The 24,402-nt window shown below is 41.5% G+C and overlaps 1 protein-coding gene and 1 pseudogene across 1 annotated transcript in view; one reads left to right on the forward strand and one right to left on the reverse strand.

Moving 5' to 3' along the window:
* Nucleotides 1–1,539: 1,539 nt before the first annotated feature.
* Nucleotides 1,540–12,192, reverse strand: LOC115104525 (nucleolar MIF4G domain-containing protein 1-like; annotated as a pseudogene).
* A 3,775-nt stretch (nt 12,193–15,967) lies between these two features.
* Nucleotides 15,968–24,402, forward strand: part of LOC115105140 (limb region 1 protein homolog) — a 64,715-nt gene continuing 56,280 nt past the window's right edge. Inside the window, 1 exon segment of the mRNA XM_029626786.2 lies at nt 15,968–16,140. Coding sequence (XP_029482646.2) covers nt 16,078–16,140 — 63 coding nt within the window. The 5' untranslated portion in view covers nt 15,968–16,077.

Raw genomic sequence — 24,402 nt, forward strand, 5'->3', positions numbered from 1 at the left:
TACACACCTCCAACTCAATCATCAAGTTTGGACGACACAACAGTAGTGGGCTTGTTTACCAACAATGACGAGACAACCTACAGGGAGGAGGTGAGGGCACTCGGAGTGTGGTGTCACTCAACGTCAACAAAACAAAGGAGATGATAATGGCCTTCAGAAAACAGCAGAGGGAGCACTCCCCTATCCACATCGAAGGGACGGTAGTGGAGAAGGTGAAAAGTTTTAAATTCCTCGGCATACACATCACAAACTGAAATGGTCCACCCACACAGACAGTGTGGTGAAGAAGACGCAACAGCTCCTCTTCAAACAGGGGAGGCTGAAGAAATTTGGCTTTTCACCTAAAACCCTGACAAACTTTTACAGATGCACAATCGAGAGCATCCTGTCAGGCTGTATCACTGCCTGGTACGGCAACTGCACCACACTCAACCGCAAGGCTCTCCAGAGGGTGTTGCGATCTGCACAACGCATCACTACCTGCCCTCCAAGACACCTTCAGCACCCGATGTCACAGGAAGGCCAAAAGGATCATCAAGGACAACAACCACCAGAGCCACTGTCTGTTCACACCGCTACCATCCAGAAGGTGAGGTCAGTACAGGTGCATCAAAGCTGGGACTGAAAAACAGCTTCTATCTCAAGGCCATCAGACTGTTAAACAGCAATCACCAACACAGAGAGGCTGCTGCCTACATAGACTCATATCACTGGTCACTTTAATAAATGAATCACTAGTCACTTTAAACAATGTCACTTTAGTAATGTTAACATACAGTATCTTACATTACTCATATCATACGTATATACTATACATTAAACCATCTATTGCACCATGCCTATGCCGCTCATCCATATATTTATATGTATACATTCTTATTCCTCCCTTTAGAATTGTGTATTAGGTAGTTGTTGGGGAATTGTTAGATTACTTGTTAGATACTACTGCACTGTCGGAACTAGAAGCACAAGCATTTCACTACACTCGCATTAACATCTGCTAACCATGTGTATGTGACCAATAAAACTTGATTTGAATAAAAACCCAGTGTCATTTCATTCAGATGTGTTAGCCTACACAGAACATGAATGAACATGATGTTGGGTCTCTTTTACACTGTTGATACATTCAAGGGGAAAAACTTGAAAAGATTGAATAGTGATTCATTTGGCACTGCTGATACAAGGTCGTAAACATGGAAGCTTGCTCTTGGGAAGAGGTCAACAATGTCACAGAGAGATGCTAAGGACGCTGACAACAGATTAGAAAGTGACGTATAAAGTTAGCTATGGACAATCAGATGCCAGTGGCATAGCCAAAGCTATTCATTTTGTACTCAGTCAACAACCTCCTCCTCAAACGCAATTCATAGCTAAGGTCGTACACAAAGTAAAAGATGAAGGCTTATACAACTTATAATTTATAATTTAATATAGTGAGTACACAATGCCATGCAATTGAGAGGAAGCTGATTTATCAACTAGGGATTCAAATGTAAAACTTCAATAGACTGCTTTGGTAAAATGAAAACATCAGTATGACCACAAACACAACTGGTACTTTATTAGGATCCCAATTAAGCAGCTGCGAAAGCAGCAGCTACTCTTCCTCAGGTCCACACACAACGTGACATAATACAGAACATTAGTAGACAAGGTCAGGACTACATAAGTTTAATCCAAATTTCATATGCAGCGGTGATGACGGTCATGTACATTCTGTAGGAACTTTGAGACACTGTTTCACACTGCCGCCAGAGAGGATTATTTCATATGACCATTGCGTCCGCCCGGAGAGTGAGCTCAGTTTGACATTATACAAATAAGCTTTCACGAATTCCAGAGACATAACATACAGGAAACACATTCACATGTATCAAGATCCATCAAATCAGATGAATTCAGTATGCAAATGTTTATTATTTCCCCTTTATGCACATCTCAAATGTTCACATTACTAATCCTCTATTCATCTGAAACATGCATTTTAGTAGACTGCATACCATTGCTACATGGCAAAAACAGTATAACTTGGCATTCTGTACAGATATAGACAAAGGCTATTTCCATTATGACAATGAATTCAACTTGATGCATCAGTGTTAACTACACTGGAAATAGAATTGTCCACAACGGCATGGCCATTATCATTGCCACTTGATGAAGCCTCTACTTAACGTTGATATTTATAATGTCATAAAAACCATCTCTGTCGTTGTCAATACTGCAATTCATTAAAAAAAAAAGATGACTTATATGATGACTAAGACCTCCCAGAGGAGCCATTTCCATTGACCTTGGGGCAACATCCAAAATCACAGTTTAAAAACCCCATAACAAAACAGCATTGCTTCAGTCTTGAAATTAAATTGATGGGTTTGTTCTTTGTAATAAAGACCATTTTCTCCAAACAGGTTGCTTTTGTTCTCCAGGCATTCTCCCAGAGTCCGAACGTGTCTGTGTGTGTTTTACAGTTTGAGTTTGGTTTCTTTGGCCTCGGGGGCGACCTCGGCTTGCTCTGACAGAAGACCTGTTTGCTCAGCTGGTCCCTGGGGCTGGGCATTCTTCAGTAGGAAGTGACTGATGAACAGCTTCAAGCCCTCCCACAGCATTCCTAGTTTGGGAATTCCCGAAATCCTGACGAGACACAACACAATGGCAGATATTGATACCAGACTTTTCACACGGTCAACCCTAAGCGGTGCAGTTTTATAGGAGAGCCAAAGGACTCTGGCCAAAGATGTTTCATGACTAGGTGAAAGGAGGAGGAATCTGACCCTGATAAAATGTATTCTAAACCAGGGTTCGTCAACAATTATTTTTCTGAGCTAATAGTCGGCGGGCCAGAACTTAATTAGCATATAATATTACCACAACTAATTGGCCTACATTACAAATTGAACACAATTGAACACATCTGATTATCACATAATAAATTCAGTGAAAATAACCATTTTGATTTGATTATGCTCATAAAATGACCATTGTCTCTATTCAGTTATTATTTTTTATCTCTTTCTCTGTGCGTTGATTGGTGGGAAAACCAGGTCTACGTAGCCTACTTTAGGCTACACTACTCTTCTTAACGTCAACATTCGTTCAGAACAATTAGCTTCATTGCAAGAGAAAATGTCGCTCTCAAAAAGTATCAAAAGAAAGGTGGATCATAAAAATCGAGGATATGGTAAGATGAACGCATATCTCTGTCCATTTCAGGGAAGAATGGGCAGAGCGTTATGCGTTCATCTTACCATATTTTCCCTATGCCAAGCCAGTGTGTCTTATTTGCAATGAAAATGTCACTGCGTGCAAATCCTTTAAATCTCAGACGTCATTATGAATCTAAGCATGGAACTGTCGAAGTGGCCTTCCGCCCCAGACAGAGGCCTGACGCAGAAACATTGAAGAGTTAACTGTAAGCTGCACACAAAGCTTTTTTTGGCTGACATTCTGTCATTTAAACGGGTTAAATCTGCAGTTACAAGGAAGAGAGAAAAAAGTGGACATGGTGGAAAAACTTGAGGCCTTTACTAGGAAGCTTGAGTTGTTCCATTTGGACTTGTCATCTGGAAGGCTACTGCACCTCAGCACATGAAGAAACGACAGGCAGAGGGACCAGGCCGCAGCATTGTCACATAGGTGATGGACAATTTCATCAAGCAGCCGAGGGACAACTTCTCCACCAGATTTGAAGACTACAGCATGCCCAAGGATCATTGAGTTTGTACTTGATCCTCTCACAGTCCACCCAGGTGGAGAATTCTCCTCCCTTGCTAAGAAAACGATACCCTTGCTCCCTCCATTGCTAAGAAAACTGACCCTTGTGCCCAAGAAATCAAAGGTAACCTGCCTAAATTATTACTGCCCCGTGGCACTCACGTCGGTAGCCATGAAGTGCTTTGAAAGGCTGGTCATGTCTCACATCAACAGCATCCTCCCGGACATCCTAGACCCATTCCAATTTGCATACTGCCCTAACAGATCCACAGATGATGCAATCTCAATCGCACTCCACACCGCCCTTTCTCACCTGGACAAAAGGAACACCTATGTGAGAATGCTGTTCATCGACTACAGTTCAGCGTTCAACACCATAGTGCCCACGAAGCTCACCACTAAGCTAAGGATTCTGGGACTAAACACCTCCCTCTGCAAATGGATCCTGAACTTCCTGACGGGCCACCCCCAGGTGGTAAGAGAGGCAACAACACGTCTGCCACGCTGATCCTCAACACTGGGGGCGCCGCAGGGGTTTGTACTTAGTCCCCTCCTGTATTCCCTGTTCACCCACGACTGTGTGGCCAAACATGACTCCAACACCATCATTAAGTTTACTGACGACACAACAGTGGTAGGCCTGATCACCGACAACGATGAGACGGCCTATAGGGAGGAGGTCAGAGAACTGGATGTGTGGTGCCAGGACAACAACCTCTCCCTCAATGTGAGCAAGACAATGGAGATGATCGTGGACTACAGGAAAAGGCAGGCCGAATAGGCCTCCATTAACATTGAGGAGGCTGTAGTGGAGCGGGTCGAGAGTTTCAAGTTCCTTGGTGTCCACATCACCAATGAACTATCATGGTCCAAACATACCAAAACAGTCGTGAAGAGGGCACGACAAAACCTTTTACCCCTCAGGAGACTGAAAAGATTTTGCATGTGTCCCCAGATCCCCAAAAGGTTCTACAGCTGCACCATCGAGAGCATCCTGACCGGTTGCATCACCGCCTGGTATGGCAACTGCTCGGCATCTGACCATAAGGCGCTACAGAGGGTAGTGCAAACGGCCCAGTACATCACTGGGGCCAAGCTTCCTGCTATCCAGGACCTATATAGGCGGTAGGAAGGGCCATTTTTCAATAAGATCTTAATTGGGGGGGGGTTACAGGTACAATATACAAGGAAAAGAAACAAAAATAAGTGATCCTCCACCCCCAACCTCCCATCCTATTCCCCCAACCCCACATCCACCCTCCTGGCGACCAGAGAAACCCTCTCCATACCACCCCTTCCACCCCATACCACCCCTTCCCTGTGGGGCTAATATGAGGTAAAATGTTCAGGTTTCAAACGATTAAGTAGGGCTATATGTTTTCAAAATGTATAAGCCTACTGCCTCCGGCTCAGATTGCAAAGTGGAAGGTGACGTGCTGATAGCCTGCCTACCTTTGCCTATGCACTTGAATGACGAATGGAGGCACGCTTCAATACGAGTTGAGAAATAGCCGCAATAGAAAGCTAGGATACTTCTCTATTTAATCGTGGCCATCAAAACTTTTTTTAAACACACGATTGCATTAGCATTGTTGCGCAATGACTGGGCTTATAAAAGCACGTTTCACTGTTAGGCCCATCCTGTACACAGAAAATAATGTAGTGTCACATACTGAAACTTGTGGCAACGTCTAGCTTTGGTATGAGAGCATTTCAGCAGTGCAGAAGGGTAGGGACACAAAACACACCGTATCAGCTTCTCAAAAGGCATCCAGGTAATCCTCGCTGGTCATGATGAAGCAGAAGATATTTCTCCTTATGTCTGTTCATTCTCCGTTTCCAGGCCAGGTCTAAGATCTTTAAGCTGAACTGAGTAGACAGGTGAAGGAAAAATGGCATTATGATCAGTAAAACACATTGAAAATGTTGTCTAGTTCAGCCGAAATGTAGTGATATACAGTCAGGGTAGTTAGTGCATAAAAAAAGTATAATAATCATTTAAAAACGCTGTTATGAGAAAAAAAGAAAAAATAATTGTCATTATTTTATGGATATTTTATGTTTTTTTCCTGATGGGTGTCCCTATACTGGGATGGTTGAGCTAACGTGTGCTAATGTGATGACATGACAGTTGTAAGTAACAGTCAACTTTCCAGGACATTGACATGTCTTATATGGGCAGAAAGCATTTGTTGCATTGAGATGATTTCATATTTTGCACATGCGTATTGCCTAAACATGTTGTGTGGTAAGCTCTGCACCATAATTTGGTGCTCTCATCCCTTTAACTGAATGAAGCTAGCTAGCAAAAACAACCTGGGTAAATGGAACTCCATCACTCATAGCGGTGGGAAGTAGTGGTGCTGAGGGTCCTGCAGCACCCCCTAACAAATCACAATTAAAAATAATATATATTTTTTAAAGAGTTTTGGGAGCATTTCTTCCCCCCACCAAAATAGTGCCACTAGGCCTTTATTACTCCTGTACGAGCGGAGCGGAGCAAAATCCGTTAGACAAACAATTTCAGCACCCCCACCGCAAAACATCTTCCCGGGGCCATGCCTTAAATGCACCTCAAACTATTTTCCAAGTTGGATTTTCAAGGACAACTTGGTATAATTCAGAGGGAGACCAACAGCTGAGCTGCCTAACCTTCATCAGAGGAAGGGACAGAAAATCATCCGATCGAATGCACCACACTTGGCCTGACAGACACAGCATCCTGGAGCACACAACCGATCAGAGACGAGAGGAATGTTTTACAACATTTTGGACAATATCAGTGTTAAAATAAAAGCCATGTTTGATCCTTTCGTCAGCCTTGGCCCTACAGCACTGTCACCGAGAGGTTTACCCTAAAGGACAGATGAATGGACTAAAATCACAAGTAATTGCATTTTCCTTTGTAATTTGCGGTTTAGGCTACTGTTCAATGAACATGAGAATAGACAACACCCCTTTGATGCATTTCATTTATCAAGCTAGAATTTTGTATTGAAGAAACACTTTTCAGTCATTTCAATTGTTGATATGGGATTTCCTTCAGAACCGTATTCATCACGTGTGTAATAATATTTCACATAATAATATTATTGTGTGCGTGCATTTGCGCATTCCACTCGCGGTGCATTGGAAGAATTGTAAATCCATTGTGAAAGGCTAGGGAGTTTGCGTTGCAAACTATTTGGATGAAATGTAACTGTGGATGCTACACCGGTCTATGGCCGAGCTGAGTTGAGCAGTGTGCCATTTTGTCGGATGATATGAAATATGTCGCCATCTGAGGCTATCGCTTTTGTATCTTGGCTACAATGGTTTTTACATCTGGTGAAAATTGTTTGTTCATTTCAGTTAATAGCCTATGTCACTGGTTGTTGGAGTATCAAGGTTTATTTGTCAGTAAATCAGGCTTTGATAATAGCCCGTGCCTAGCCAGCCACCGACCTCAACGCACGTCACTTCTCAAATGTTCATATGAAAGAGCTGCAGTAATGATTTGGTGGAACAACAGGGGCCATATGTATCAAGCATCTCTGAGTGCTAATCTAGGATCAGGTCCCCCCCCTGTCTAAATAAGATTATATGGTTTGAATCAGCACGACTATTCTGAGACACCGGAAGTATATGGCCCAAGATATTTTATGGTTCTAGTACCTTTCCTTCTGCAGTTGTCTGTTTTGATGTCATGTTGCCCTGGTCACCTATCATGGGTGCTCTGCTCCACGATGAGCCCACGATCCACCAGCGGCCCACCTGCTCTGCAGCCAAGAGGTTCTCCAAAGAGACCCTCAGCTTCACATCACTGGCCCCTGAACTCTGGTGGATCTGAACACAACAGTTAAAACATTATTCACATAATGCTCTGGGGTGAAGTTTCACCTAATTACAGATCTAGGCACAGCTTCCCCTTCCCCAATCCCAACCTTAAATGTAAGTGAGGTATATGCTAAACTGACCCTAGATCAGCGTCTAAGGGCAACCTCACCTTACTCCTTCACACTCCCCTCATCTGGGTGCTAAAACCTATATCATAAACTGGGTGGTTCAATCCCTGAATGCAGGTTGGCTGAGAGCCGTGGTATATCAGACCGTATACCACAGGTATGACAAAACCTTTATTTTTACTGCTCTAATTACATTGGTAACCAGTTTATAATAGCAATAAGGCACCTCATGGGTTTGTGGTATATGGCCAATATACCACAGCTAAGGGCTGTATCTAGGCACTCAGCATTGCGTCGTGCATAAGAACAGCCCTTAGCAGTGGAATATTGGCCATTTACCTCACCCCGTACCTTATTGCTCAAACATAAACTGCTATGTGAGATTATAGCGCCCCCTGGTGGCTTTAGCTAAAATGTGCAAGTGATATATTCTTGAGGTTGAAACATCAACAATGGATGAATATTTCATGGCTGAGCAAAGAATGGTTTTGAGGTTATGATATGACAGTTTGTTAGTAAGTATTAAGTTCATCAGATCCATATCCCACCAGAGTTCTCTGTAGCTTTTGCAGTCTCTCAACAGGGTCTGGGTCATGGACTGGGACCTTCCTCATATCATTGTTCTTCAGAGCCAACATGGTCTGCAGCTGAAGCGCACCTAAAGACAGAGATGATATTCAGAAGAGAGTTGGCTTGTTATTTATTTTTGACTGCTAAGGAATGCTAATTGCGAGTTGCTCTGGATAAGAGCTGCTAAATGAGCAAAATGTTAAACGACCATGTTTGAAAGCATTACCACCAATAAGGTGCATTTCAGAGTATAGACAGAGGGTGATGTTGAGAGTGGTGTTGTGCGGTAGCTGTGACAGACCGTACCCTGTTTTCATCCTGAAACTTGGTGCCCACACCGCTGCCTTTGCGCTGGGCCCCAGAGATGAGCTCTTTCAGAGCCAGGGCATCATCCTTCCGCAGGGCGAAGCCTACATTTTTCAGCATGAACAGAACCAGCTCAATGTCCTTTTTCGGTGAAAGCCCCAACCAGCATCTTCAGGATGTCAAAGGTGAGGAGGGTGTGCACCACCTGGAAGTTGTAGAGATGTGCCACCATGGCCACCGGGCTCTTCCGTCAAACTTCCACACCACTCTCTCCAAGAAATTAGCCCCCACCTGCAAAATGTTACATTGTGTCAAAGAACAGAAAATAAAACAAGTCATTGGAACCTTGAATTGCTGGAGGGTATGTGAACGTGTGTGTTTCAAGTTTGATTGAGTGTGGTCATTTACTGAAGAGTGGGGAGTAAACCTCACTGAAAGAGACAATGCTAATAGAAGGCCAAGGTGTGAACTGCCACTTTCCCATTAATCAAACAGGGGGGGGGCTAGCTTATAAAGGAACTGAGCACGTAAATCAAACAAACCGCAAGCTAATGATCATTCACAGGTTAATGGTTACTCCTTTTCTCACACAGACTGTGTTGTTACAAAATACTGTTTTCTTCTTTCTGTGCCCTTATCAGAGGAGCATACAGGGGTGAACTAAAGGTAAACTCACCAAGGGAGAACAGAGTTCTAGACAACTACACCTTCTACATATCCATTAGGATTCAATCGTAATTCTTAGTTGACTGTAACTAGCTCCCTTACTTTATGTCTGCATCCCAAATGTCACCTTATTCCCTATATAGTGCCCTATTTTCGACCAGGGCCCATAGGGCCCACATGTGGTGCTATCCAGCACCTGACACCAACGTAGTTAATTAGGGGAGTAATTAACTACGTTGAGACTCAAACCCTGGTTTCTGTGACTGTCATTCCAAAACAATTATACCAAAAGGCAACAACAACAAAAAAATCGCTTGGTGAGGTCACTAGGTGTTGAACTAAGGTTGGATAGTATTTTTTTTTAAAGGGGGTCCAACTTAGTTTTTTAGCTCACTCCCCTCACATTTTTTTAAGGGTAGGTAGCATAAACATAACCACATGTCACATATGGATTTGCATTAGTATACGCATTTTTTATAAAATTGCCACTTTAGCTACAGCAGCGACATGACCTTGATAGCCAGTAAGAAGTATTTCAAGTCGGCAGGCAGGCCAATACAACACCATTGCACTGGTCGCCAGCTTATCAACTCTGCACCCCAATCAGCCACGTAAAACGTTCTTGAGTGGCAAGAAACCTGCCCAATTAGCTGATTTGCTTTCCATACACCCACTCCTTTCGACACACCCACTCATCCATACTCCGGTTGCCATATTGAGCTGCAGTTACCCATACTTGTGTCTGTCAGCTAGCGTGCTAGCACTAAGCCAAGGTGGAAAAAGTTACAAAACTGCTGTAGCCTATTTCACAGAGAACATGCCGAAAAGTTTACAAAACAAAACGGAGAACAGACTAGGTACTACAAAATCAGAGCTGATATGATTTTCTCTTTCTTTCGAGCGTGCCACGCTTACGGGCCCTGGCTAGATAACACAGCCACAAGGTCCATGAAGAGCATTCTGCATGGCAGCAGGTGCCCCATCTGCTTCTTGTTTACATCACACTTCCTGTGATTGGTGGATTGTAGCTCACCACCGCTAACACTTGGTCTGGAATATAATTACATGCTTGAGCTTGCATACGAACTCGGTAAAACAGAGTAGATCCTACATATGACATGGAGAAATAGTGCATTGTGGTTGTGGATAGTTTTCAAAGATATCTGGAAATAAGTTCATAAATATGTAATAACACAAAAAAATGACTATGTTTGTACTTACAGGTAACCAGATTGTGACTACAACTAAGTTCGGTCTTTGACCACACTGTGTTGTTACATTGGTTAGTAAAAATTCATGCTTCCTACACTTTAAATCAAATTTGAACGACCTTACCGGTTCACAAGTCATTTGACTTGTCTCTTCAGTCTCTCTAGCTCAGCTTTGCGCTTATCATCCCCGGTGTCCCGTAAAGTGAGGAGGCACATATTTGCCTGCTGACAGGGCTGCCTATATACACACAGAATAGTGTTTAATCTTCAGTCTATACATTTATGTCCGTTTTCCGGGACACAGATTAAGCCTGATGCTGGACAAAAAAAAGTATTTTCAGTGGAGATTCTCCATTGAGCTTCCTTTTTAGTCCAGGACTACTAGGCTTAATCTGTGTCTAGGAATACAAAACATACATTTTTTGCTGAAATTCACAAATGAGATTCTAATTGGGCAACTTACAGTTTCTGCCTTAGGCCCTGCAAGCTTTGAGTCTCAACTCATTCCTCTTCCTCTTAATTTTCTTCTTCCGAACCTGCTCCACCACTCTCATCCATTCCTTCTCCGTCCTCATCAATCTCATCTTCCTCCACGCCTTCCGCCGCATTGGCATCCAGATCTCCGTCACTGTCGAGTTCGCTGCCCTCCTCTTCAGAGTCTTGTCCTTGTTCTTCCTCCTCCTTGCCGGACATTTCAGATTCACTGTCTTCCAATTTCCTGAATTTCTTTTTGGCAATGTCCATGTCATCACTGTCATACATCATCCCTGAAGCTGCCAACCCAGCTTCCAGTACACCCAAAATGTAATCAAGTCCATCATCAGCAAAGATCCCTCCAATCTCGTCATTTCTCAGTCCTCGGCATAATTTGCTTCCAAAATTGCTTTTTTTCTTGATTCCTCGAGTTTGTTTCTTTGCTGTGCTTTTTTCTTAGACGGTTTCTTAGGTCCTGTTTTCTCAGCCTTCTCTCAACTGCAGTCTCAACAGGAGTTGACTTGGACTGTTGAGCTGCTGGCTCATCCTTTCTTCAATTTTCCATTCACCTTTGTTTGTTGTTTATCAGATGGGGTTGCAACTTCCCCACTGTCACCAGTGGATGCGTTGAGAGCCTTGTAACGTTAGCCTTCATAGCGATTCTTACTTTGTCTTTTTTATTTTTATTTTCTCCTTATGCATCACTTCTACTTTTTTCTTTACAAATCTCAAACTACAGCCATCTTCCGTTTCATCACAGCCTAACTTACTCTTTACAAAGTCGTTAACTGTCACCATATACATTTGCAATTTTCCTGTGTCTTTCCTTCCCTCTTGGCTTTCAACTTTGCAACAGAGATGACTATCGTTAACTATTTAACTATGATCTTATTGTTACTTGATGAAAGACACTGACTTTTATAATTACATTCCTTTCGATGTGTCTACGAGTTTCAAGCTTGGCAAGAAACAAACATGCCCGTGTATGAAGCAAAAAAAAACTCGTCTATGAAGCAAAAGGCTACTTAAGTGAAATAACCCCTACCGTGGTTACTTCGAAACACTTGAAATAGTTGAACAAAACTATCTTAAAACGTCAAATAATTAGACACATGTATCCAGTCTTCATGAGGCAAGACATTTTGGTTGACAAACGACTCAGGAAACACAACAAAATATTATAATTTTTAGCGCGGAATGATGATGTCATTTATTTTTGGTCGTCCCTAGTTACCACAGTCATAATTATGTCTACTATTCTACAATGTAGCTTCTTAAAATCTGATGTTAAACGTACCCCTCATCTTAACCACACTGCTAACCTTATGCCCAAACCTAACCTTAAATTAATACGATTTTTTGGGGTGTGTTTTCATGAATTTGTATGATATACAATATAGGCTAACCGTGTAGTTAGAGTTAGAGTTCAAGTTTAAAATCAGTTTTTAACAAGATAAATTGTAGAAGTCGGCGCATAATTAGGACTTTGTAACTATCAACTAGTAACAACCCATTCAGTGGGTTTTGGCTGAATTACCGTTCTCCTAGCAGCAGGATATTATGCTGGAGCACGATCATGGATTAAAAAAAAATAAAAAATAAGAGCCCCCCCGCAAAGACATGCAAATATCGAACGTTTTTTCAGCGCATTGTAACCACCTTCGAAAAAATAAATTGATAATTTGACGTATTTTCTTTTTTTTCTTATATTATTTATACCAGTTTACACAAATACTGCTATGTTTAAAGCTGTTGTGTAGGCTATATTTAAAGAAATAAATGTTTTAATAAAATACAAATAAATGTTATTGGAATTACTCAATATAGTCTGCAAAAATGAAATGGGTCTCTTGTTCTGGGCAACGGGTTTAATACAGAGTACTTGTGACTCCTTACTCCATCCACTCCAATCACTGCAATGCAATACACAGTATATGGGATACTTGTTGGTACTTTAGAGATAAAGTTTTTCTACCTGTCTCAGCTAAAGTGGGGTGGGAAATATTCAGTAGGGTCTCTACTAACCAAATATGTGTCGTTTTGGAGGGGGACTGCGTCATATCCAGCAACACAGCTTTAAATTACCTGGTGCTATCCATGGTCCTGAAATCAATACACACTCAACAACGAAAAGGAAACACAAATATCAAACGTTTTAATCAAAATGAAAACGAATTTATTTACAAGTTAAATGTAATGCATATTAACCAGGCTATTAAGACACAGCATAATCACACTTTCTGAACAGCAATGGAGATAATGATTTACAAGTTGTAGTCTGATATGTGCATCTTATCTATCAAGGTTTTCAGTATACAGTAAAGGCCTTTTACCTAGTTTAAAAGAATAATAACAGAGAGAAGATTATTTACAAGCTACATTGTCATGATTATCGATCAAGGTCAGCAAAGGCACATTTTGCAGAGTTGAACATGTATTACAAGAGCCAACAAGGCTGATAGGCTAACAATACACAGCATAATCAAGCTTACAGAAAAACAATGGAGAACATTATTTACAAGTTATTGGCCTTTATGTGTTGCTTTTCTATCAAGGCTAGCAGTAGACTGTGAAGGCAAGGTGACTGGGAATATGGTTGAGTACAAACAGTGTAGTCATTCCCTCAGTAAACCAATCAAACAGGGAAAACGTCAGTACAGAGACAAAGTGGATTCGAAATTCAATGGCTCAGACACAAGATGTATGTGGCAGGGTTGACAGACAATCACTGATTACAAAGGGAAAACCAGCCATGTCACGGACACCGGCGTCTTGCTCCCGGACAAGCTAAACACCTTCTTTGCCCGCTTTGAGGATAACACAATGCCACCATCGCGGCCGCTCCCAAGAACTGTGGGCTCTCGTTCTCCGCGGCCGACGTAAGACATTTAAACGTGTTAACCCTCGCAAGGCTGCTGGCCCAGACGGCATCCCTAGCCACGTCCTCAGAGCATGCGCAGACCAGCTGGCTGGAGTGTTTATGGACAGATTTAGTCTCTCCCTATCTCAGTCTGCTGTCCCCGCTTCAAGATGCCCACCATTGTTCCTGTATCCAAGACAGCAAAGGTAACTGAAATAAATTATTTCTGCCCTGTAGCACTCACTTCTGTCATCATGAAGTGCTTTGAGAGGCTAGTTAAGGATCATATCACCTCTACCTTACCTTACCTGACACCCTAAACCCCCTTCAATTTGCATACCGCACCAATAGATCCACAGGCGATGCAATCGCCATGGCACTGCACACTGCCCTATCCCATCTGGACAAGAGGATTTCCTATGTAAGAATGCTTTTCATTGACTATAGCTCAGCCTTCAACACCATAGTACCCTCCAAGCTCATCATTAAGCTTGGGCCCTGGATCTGAACCACGCCCTATGCAACTGGGTCCTGGACTTCTTGATGGGCCGCCCCCAGGTGGTGAAGGTAGGAAACAACACCTCCACTTTGCTGATCCTCAACACAGGGGCCCCACATGGGTGCGTGCTCAGCCCCCTCCTGTACTCCCTGTTCACCCATGACTGTGTGGCCGCAATGACTAGACAGCCTACAGGGAGGAGGTGAGGGCCCTGGCGAAGTAGTGCCAGGAAAATAACCTCTCCCTCAACGTCAACAAAGCGAAGGAGCTGATCGTGGATTTCAGGAAACAGCAGAGGGAGCATGCCCCTATCCACATCGACGGGATCGCATATTTTCTCAAAAATATTTAATTTGTCAGGCCAAGTGATTGACTTGATGCATTTTATGGCACATGTCAAGGCTGGCCTTGGGCTGATTTAAATATGTAAAGGTACAACCATTATCAGCACCATTAGGTTAATATAGGTCTTTAACAGGTATGCCATTCCATCATTGTTTACATTGTGTCTTTGTTTACATTTTATTTCACACAGGAAGCAAACAGGGTAAGCCCCAAAAAACGGTTAAAATGTTTTGTCTTTACAACTGATATTCAACACAACAACAGTACATTAATGTATCATTTTGGAATTAACATGCAGGGCTAAATGCATGTGCCTATAAAACAGTCGCCCTCCAAAACAAACTATATTTGGTTAGTAGAGAGAGACCCTACTGAGTATTTTCCACACACACTTTTCTACCTGTCTCAGCTAGTGTTCTTTCTATAGCCTAACATACCAGTGTCAACATTGTATTTTTTCATTATTGGTGTTATAAAATGTGTTTTATTTGTTATGTTTATGTCTAGCTAGACACCTAGGTACTTATAGATGTCCACATATTCTAGGTCGGAACCATCCAGGGTGGTGATGCTAGTCGGGCGGGTGCAGGCAGCGAACGTTTGAAAAGCATGCATTTAGTTTTACTAGCGTTTAAGAGCAGTTGGAGGCCACGGAAGGAGTGTTGTATGGCATTGAAGCTCGTTTGGAGGTTAGATAGCACAGTGTCCAAGGAAGGGCCAGAGGTATACAAAATGGTGTCGTCTGCGTAGAGGTGGATCAGGGAATCGCCCGCAGCAAGAGCAACATCATTGATATATACAGAGAAAAGAGTCGGCCCGAGAATTGAACAAGTTATCCACATTGTGGTTCTTTGTAGCTCATTTGGTAGAGCATGGCGCTTGTAACGCCGGGGCAGTGGTTTCGATTCCTGGGACCACATACATAAAATGCATGCACACATTACTGTAAGTCGCTTTGGATAAAAGCGTCTGCTAAATGGCATTTATAAACTGGGTGTTTTGAGCCCTGAATGCTGATTGGCTGACAGCAGTGGTATATCAGACCATATAGCACAGGTATGACAAAACATGTATTTTTACTGCTCTAATTACGTTGGCAACTAGTTTGTAATAGCAATAAGGCACCTCGGGGGGTTGTGGTATATGGCCAATATACCACGGCTAAGGCCTGTATCCAGGCACTCCACGTTCCGTCGTTCTTAAGAACAGCCTTTAGCCATCGTATATTGGCCATATACCACACCACCTCGGACATTATTGCTTAAATATATTATTGCAATGTTTTGAAATGCCGGATTTTATTTTGAAGTTTTTGTTATTACCATACAAAGTGACGTCATCGTTTGTGCTGCTGGCAGAATACTAGTCACAGAAGTGTATGTAGCCTGAGCCGTTTTCTTCTGTTGACCATAGACAGGTTTTATGGACGTCAGTTGTACGACTAGTATTCAGTGGGGCAATTGACTTGCATTTGCAATATGAAGAATGGAAGAAGACGATGTTACTATCAGAGAGCAGAATTTCCACAGCCAAGTTCGAGAGTACATTGTAAGTTAATCTCTCTAACGTTCGCTAGCTAGCTTGCTAGCCAACATTTGATATGTGGCGCTGCTTACATTAGGTCAGTCAAACGCAAAGCTAACGTTATTTTGCTAGCAGGCAAGTTGCAAATAGCTAGCTACCAATGATAACTAGCGAACGTTCCCCACGTGTAACTGTAATAGTAGCTTTCTGATTAGCTCACATTTTATTGTAGCTCCACAACAAGGGATAGCCACGTTAAGGGGGGAAAACTGCGATTTCTGCATCCATTTTAGGTCTTTAAAATTCTTGAAGAGTCAAACTTATGAATACCTCCATGAGTTCATGTGTCTTCCCCTCATCACAACCCCAAACATAAGCTTGTTTTACGCATTTGTTTTGTAAACAAACACACTACCATTGTATTCTCAAAACATGCTTACAAGTAAACCATATATATCGGTCAGTTTTAACATCTATATGAATTTGAGTTGTTACATTTCTACAGTCCAATCCATCTATTTACCAAGTCAGTGTCGGGATAGCTGCCATGCTATTGTTCGAACGACAAATTGCGCCTTTATGTCTCCAAATAAGTTAGCTTGCCTCTTGTTGTCATCTTTCTCCTTCCTTCCTTGTTCATTATTTTTTATTTTATTTAATCTTTATTTAACTAGGCAAGTCAGTTATGAACGAATTCTTATTTACAATGACTGCCTAGGAACAGTGGGTTAACTGCCTTGTTCAGGGGCAGAACGACAGATTTGTGCCTTGTCAGCTCAGGATTCAGGATTTGATGCAGTATGCTGGTAGTGGCTACCCAATTTAGCTATAGGCAATTCCATGGTAATGAGTCTTTTTCCTTCTAAATGTTACCAAACAAAAATGTAATTTAAAAAGTATATTAACTCTATGCACAAGGCCTAATTTTAACCATTTCTGCTGATAATTTTACAAAAACAAAAACTGCAAGAAAAGTGCAATGTTCAGTTTGATAACAGAATTTTTGTCAAATCTCCGTCTTTTTTTATGTGGCCACGTTTTCCAAACACTCTGTTTAAATATCTGCTCTGAATTAAGATTCAAAGATGTCTGCAGAAAGAATGGGGTGTCAGCTATGACATGACATGACACCTTGACTTTTGGTTATTGAACTACAGTAAGTGAAGTGGATTTACATCACGGAATTACATCATGGGTTCCTGATCTGTACCATACAAAAAATGCATAATTATGAATATCATTCTCTTCATGGTGATGTATCCTGAAAGGTAGAAATATGCAATATCCTCCTTTGCATATTTGGGTATTATTCTACACACTGGTTATTATTCTTATTCCCCAAAACAAGACTACATTTGGTTGGTCCGGACCAGACCAAATCTGAACCAATCATCTACATCACAGTACAGCACAATAGAGTTCAGTAAAGTAAATAAGTACAGTAAAATACAGTACGTTATACTGTACTCTAGAGTTCTCTACTGTAATGTACTTTACTCAAATTTTCTTTACTTTACTGTACGGTGCTGTCCAAATGTATGAAACATAGACGCCTATGATTGGTTCAGATTTGGTCTGGCCAGGGCGGACTGACCAAATGTCAACTACTTTTCAATGTCTATGGACGTCCGGTGTTGGTCGGTGTCCAGAGGTTGAGGATACTTGTGACAGTAAATGGAAAGAGGGTAGGTGGTAGGTGTCTGTAAGAGCCGGGAGAGGTGACATTAACTGGAGTGAGAGGGTGGGGTGGCCAGACTGTTTTAAGTATTGCTTTGACAACCAGTTATGAGCTGAACATAACAGTATGACAGTGGAAGAGACGACAGTAGCAGGTGACCCAACTGTGGTTTGTGACTACTATGAATTCCCATTCTAGCCAATTAAATTACAGTAATTCCTTGACTGATAAATTGGTAACAGAATTATGAGTTTTGATCAGTTAAAGTTGATATCAGTAAAAACACTAACTAATTGGTAGGGCTACCTTTACTTGTTATTTCTATGAACTTTCATTATCCTCCCTCTCTCATGAGAGAGAAAAATGACAAAATATCTTAAAGATATGTGGGTTTTTGGTAACAGAATGACTAGGCACAAGGGGTTGTTCCTATTTGTGTGATTTATTCTTATTATTTTTAATCAATTTGCCATTACACCATTACATAACACTGATAAAAACCTAACACCCAACAAGACTGGTACTGTACAGTTGAAAGATGCTATCAAAAGTTTTGACAAACCTACTCATTCCAGGGCTTTTCTTAATTTTAATATTTTCTACATTATAGAATAATAGTGAGATATAAACACTATGAAATAACACATACAGAATCATGTAGTAACCAAAAAAGTGTTAAACAAATCAAAATATTCTTCAAAGTAGCCACCCTTTACCTTGATGACCGGTTTGCACACTCTTGGCATTCTCTCAACCAGCTTCATGAGGTAGTCACCTGGAATGCATTTCAATTAACACATGTGCCTTTTAAAAAGTCAATTTGTGGAATTTCTTTCCTTAATGCGTTTAAGCCAATTAGTTGTGTTGTGACAAGGTAGAGGTGGTATACAGAAGATAGCCCTATTTGGTAAATACCATTTTATTATGGCAAGAACAGCTCAAATAAGCAAAGCGAAACGACAGTCCATCATTACTTTAAGACATGAAGATCAGTCAATGCGGAAAATATCAAGAACTTTTAAAGTTTCTTCAAGTGCAGTCGCAAAAAACATCAGCCGCTATGATGAAACTGGCTCTCATATGGACCGCCACAGGAAAGAAAGACCCAGAGTTACCTCTGCTGCAGAGGATATGTTAATTAGAGTTAACTGCACATCAGATTGCAGCCCAAATAAATGCTTCAGAGTTCAAGTAACAGACACATCTCAGCATCAACTGTTCGGAGGAGACCGTGAATCAGGCCTTCGTGGTCGAAGTGCTGCAAAGAAACCACTGCTAAAGGACACCAAGAATAAGAAGAGACTTGCTTGGGCCAAGGAACACGAGCAATGGACATTAGGCCGGTGGAAATCTGTCCTTCGGTCTGATGAGTCCAAATTTGAGATTTTTGGTTCCAACCGCCGTGTCTGTGAGATGCAGAGTAGGTGAACGGATAATCTCCGCATGTGTAGTTCCCACTGTGAAGCATGGAGGAGGAGGTGTGTGTGTGTGTGTGGGGGGTGTTATTTCATAGTTTTTTTTATGTCTACTATTATTCTACAATGTAAAGAAAATAGTAAAAATAAAGAAATCCCTTGAATGAGTAGGTGTGTCCAAACGTTTTACTGGTACTGTATATCAGTTGTTTGAATATTAAACAGCAAGTAAAAAATGATATAAAAAAACTAACACAACTACACAGCTCCCATAACCCATACATTTGTACTAACTTATACCCTATCTTCTCACACTTCCAGTCCCATATAGTTTTAATTTTTAAATGTACAAAACTAAATGTGTTGATATTAGTTGACAGATGTCTTTACTTCAACATGAATGTGTTTCAACTTATTTCTAATATCTTTCAAGACTTTATGGTAGATGTTGTCGAACACCCCTTTTCTATCGGTTTGACCAGAAAGCCAAGCATTTGCTTATTCCACGTTTTTAGGATGGGAAAATGGTTGAGAAAGTTCTGCGTAGTTTTTATTTATTTTTATAGACTCTTTCATTTGACACCGAATTTGACATGCTCCTATGAACCTCCCATGCCGGCGCTCATGGAGCTTTTTACATGGAAATGCCACTATCCACGTTGGCATTCCAATGCTCCCTCCTCCCTTCTAGCACATAGTGCCTAAGTGATTCTACTATGGAATGTGACCACCATTTGTGACACACATTTTGTTGCTGTCACCGGAGTTATAGCATAGCCTAAACTTTACACAGCTAGTGCTGTAGCAGCATATGTACCTTAACATGAGGGATCATAGCTCTGGTCCAGGGCATTAGTTTGCGTTCCTCCACTGCGCATTCCTTATTGGATTAACGCGCAGTAACGCCCTGGACCAGAGCTAGTAGGATGAAGTTTTTTTTTTCTTTAAAAAAAGGTGTGGTCACTATAGTATCCCCTGTGTTGTGTGAGGTCAAATATCATAGAGTGTACAATGCTATTTGAGGTGCCGGCAGTGCCCTGCACTCACTCTAAACTAGTCTACGTCATGGGTTGTCTCTGCTGCGATGTCTAACAACATTGACCCTCAAGCAGAAATGAATGCATTTTGAAAACGCCTTGACTGTTAGGCTTTATCAGTACATCCACTGAGTCATGCGTATGATGGTAGTAGATGCATGAATCATGCAAAACATCGACCTGGTAGAAGCCGGGCAACAATGCGCTGCCTGTCACGAGGGAATGTGTGTAGAAAGCGGATGTAGGCTAGGATAGTTGGGTTTAAATTATGAGCCTACTGATAAATAAGTGAGGATTCTAAGGGAGAAAAATAAGAAATAGGCCTAGATACAGTGGAGCAATTTGACGATAAGCAAAGTAGAGTATACTGTTGATCACCATCAGCCAGCTCAGGGTTCTCCCTCGGTGTCCTGTCACTCCTGGGCACAGTCAGGCATCCACCCAACCTCATATCTGAAGTTTTGTCTGAGGGGTTAGCTGTGTTGCTGCTGATCAGAGCACTGACCTTTCAGCCGTTTTCTGGTCTGTTGTCATGTGGTGGCGAAATTGAGTTTTCTTTGTGAAGGGTTTTGAGAGCCAACCTTTGTCTATCATACTTTTATAATGATAGACAAAGATATGTGTCTTGTCTGCCTGTTACTCCTGCTGACTCATGTCTCCTCGTGTTGTATAATGTGGAAACCGGAGATAGTGCTGCTGCGGAGGAGGAGGAGGTCCACAGGCCTATTTTCTGTCTGTCCCACCATCCGTAGGGGAATGTGGAATATTTCTGTCAGTGGTGGGGCTCTGAGGCCCTGGGTTTGGCAATGGCACTGCGAAAAATGTATTCAGTTGTTGTTAGGCCGTCTAATTCCAGATCAAGTTGCATGTAGATACATGAATTCAAATTGGAAATGTAGGGGCTATCTCATGTCAAACAATGACTATTATGGTTTAAACTAGTCAGTTGCAACTTTTCTGTTTGAAGCTATCTATTCTTTAGATTTGGATATGGTGTGGCCAGGGCCGTGATTCATAAAGTGCCTCAGTAGGAGTGCTGATCTAGGATCAGTTTTAACTTTTGTATCATAATGAACAAGATCACATAGCCATGGGTACCTGTTCCTAGATCAGCACTACACTGAGGTGTTTTATGAATACATACCCAGTCTACAAGGCGAGGGCAAGGTGTTGTTGAATATACGTAGCAAAAGTATCGGCACCCACCCAGGCTATTCTTTCCCTGTAGGAGTGAATCACCTAGACTTGAGAGAGGCCTTTGGGGGGAGGTCTGCCTGTAACCTGATCAAGGCTACATGCATAACTGGTATCCATCCAGCCAGGCCATCCCAACTTCCATCAATCATAGCTGTCTTATGGAAATAATTCTACGTATACAGTACATGATATGCAGTGATGCATATCCCAGCAAACTTGCTGTCATAAATCATGTATCGCATGTCCATAAATTACCAGTGATGCACCGATAACACATTTTTGACCGATATAAAAAAAAATAGCGGGGTTTTAAGCATTCTAGTACAGTTAAATACTTAAACCGCTGCATCCATGTGTGTGTGTTAAGGCACTGCATCTCAGTGCAAGAGGCGTCACTACAGTCCCTGGTTCAAATCCAGGCTGTATCACATCCGGTCGTGATTGGGAGTTTGATAGTGCGGTGCACAATTGACCCAGCGTCATCCGGGCCGTCATTGTAAAGAATTAGTTCTTAACTGACTTGCCTAGTTAAATAAAGGTTACACACACCACACTAGAGGTCGACCGATTAATCGTAATGGCCTATTAATTAGGGCCGATTTCAAGTTTTCATAACAATCGGAAATCGGTATTTTTGGGCGCCGATTTTTATTTTATTTATTTATTTTTAACACCTTTATTTAATCTTTATTTAACTAGGCAAGCCAGTTAAGAACACATTCTTATTTTCAATGACGGCCTAGGAACGGTGGGTTAACTGCCTCGTTCAGGGGCAGAAAGACAGATTTTCACCTTGTCAGCTCGGGGGATTCAATCTTGCAACTTTACAGTTAACTAGTCCAACGCAATAACGACCTGCCTCTCTCTTGTTGCACTCCACAAGGAGACTGCCTGTTACGCAAATGCAGTAAGCCACGGTAAGTTGCTAGCTAGCATTAAACTTATTTTATAAAAAACAATCAATCATAATCACTAGTTAACTACACATGGTTGATGATATTACTAGATATTATCTAGCGTGTCCTGTGTTGCATATAATCTGACTGAGCATACAAGTATCTAAGTATCTGACTGAGCGGTGGTAGGCAGAAGCAGGCGCGTAAACATTCATTCAAACAGCACTTTTGTGTGTTTTGCCAGCAGCTCTTCGTTATGCGTCAAGCATTGTGCTGTTTATGAATTCAAACTCAACTCCCGAGATGAGGCTGGTGTGACCGAAGTGAAATGGCTGGCTAGTTAGCACGCGCTAATAGCGTTTCAAACTTCACTCGCTCTGAGCCTTGGGGTGGTTGTTTCCCCTGCTCTGCATGGGTAACGCTGCTTCGAGGGTGACTGTTGTCGTTGTGTTGCTGGTTCGAGCCCAGGTAGGAGCGAGGAGAGGGACGGAAGCTATACTGTTACACTGGCAATACTAAAGTGCCTATAAGAACACCCAATAGTCAACGGTTAATGAAATATAAATGGTATAGAGGGAAATGGTCCTATAATAACTACAACATAAATCTTCTTACCTGGGAATATTGAAGACTCATGTTAAAAGGAACCACCAGCTTTCATATATTCTCATGTTCTGAGCAAGGAACTGAAATGTTAGTGTTTTACATGGCACATATTGCACTTTTACGTTCTTCTCCAACACTTTGTTTTTGCATTATTTAAACCAAATTGAACATGTTTCATTATCTACTTAAGGCTAAATTGATTTCATTGATGTATTATATTAAGTAAAAATAAGTTTTAATTCAGTATTGTTGTAACTGTCATTATTACAAATACATTTTTATTTATTTTTTAAATCGTCCGATTAATCAGTATCGGCTTTTTTGGTCCTCCAATAATCGGTATTGGTATCAGCGTTGAAAAATCATAATCGGTCGACCTCTACACCACACTGACCCAAAAATTATTTTGTTGGCATTTACGTATGTCCCCATTACCAGTAAAACATCATCAAAACCTATTTCTTTCACTTACTTGATGTGCTGTTTCGTTTTTCATTTGTTCAGTAGTTTCATTCTCAACCTGGATTTCTATGGAACTCCGTTTGCGTCCTTGCGTGTCAAAAAAGATACATGTTAAATAACACTATTTGACGTGTCAAATAAGCTTGTTGACCAATCAGGACCTGAATATGACTGCATGTCACATAATAATTTAATGCGTTCATGAATTTTTTGATGTAGTTATTACACATTGATTACACTTTCACTCGTAATTTCATATGTCACAACCATTCATCGATACGTATGCTATGATGCTGGTAAAGTTGTCTTGCGCACATACAGTGCTGGTCATAAAAAAAGCTAGCTGGCTAATGGATGCATACAATGTTCTCCCCAAAAACCTAGCAAACGACATCTGTTTCAGTAGTTATATAGTTAGCTAGCTAACTATATAGCGAGGTGTCATCTAAAATAACCCTAATTTACAAGACCAACAGTTCTTATTTGATTAATGATGGTCGGACCCATCTATGTGAAGCAAGCCATAATGAGGATTAGCCACAATAGTGCACTTCGCGGTTAGCCTTCAAAATAAAAGGATGACATTCTACTATTTGTATTCATTTGCATCCTGTCAATGACATACTTTTATTTTGAAGGCTAACCGCAAAGTCCACTATTGTGGCTAGTCCTTATTGTGGCTAGCTTCACAACACATAACCTGGTCCGGTCAAGCATCACTAGCCAGATGGAGCTAGCTGGCTGCTTATAATGTTAGTTTTGGGTAACAGGGTTCAGTAGCTGGCTAGCAATTTATTTTCATGAACCAAAGTTTAATTTCAATAGGCGAACAACAAGTGGCAACCTAGCTAATATTTATTCACAAGAATTCCTAAATCATTGTTAAGAATAATGAAAATGACTGCAGTTTCTGCTGGTCATTGTTTTCAGGCTGGTTGTATTGGTGCTAAAGCTAGCTAGCTACTCCAGAAGTTGCGGTCAAACAAATGATGCTT

The sequence above is a fragment of the Oncorhynchus nerka genome, linkage group LG22 (assembly GCF_034236695.1).
Source record: "Oncorhynchus nerka isolate Pitt River linkage group LG22, Oner_Uvic_2.0, whole genome shotgun sequence".
Taxonomy (NCBI): domain Eukaryota; kingdom Metazoa; phylum Chordata; class Actinopteri; order Salmoniformes; family Salmonidae; genus Oncorhynchus; species Oncorhynchus nerka.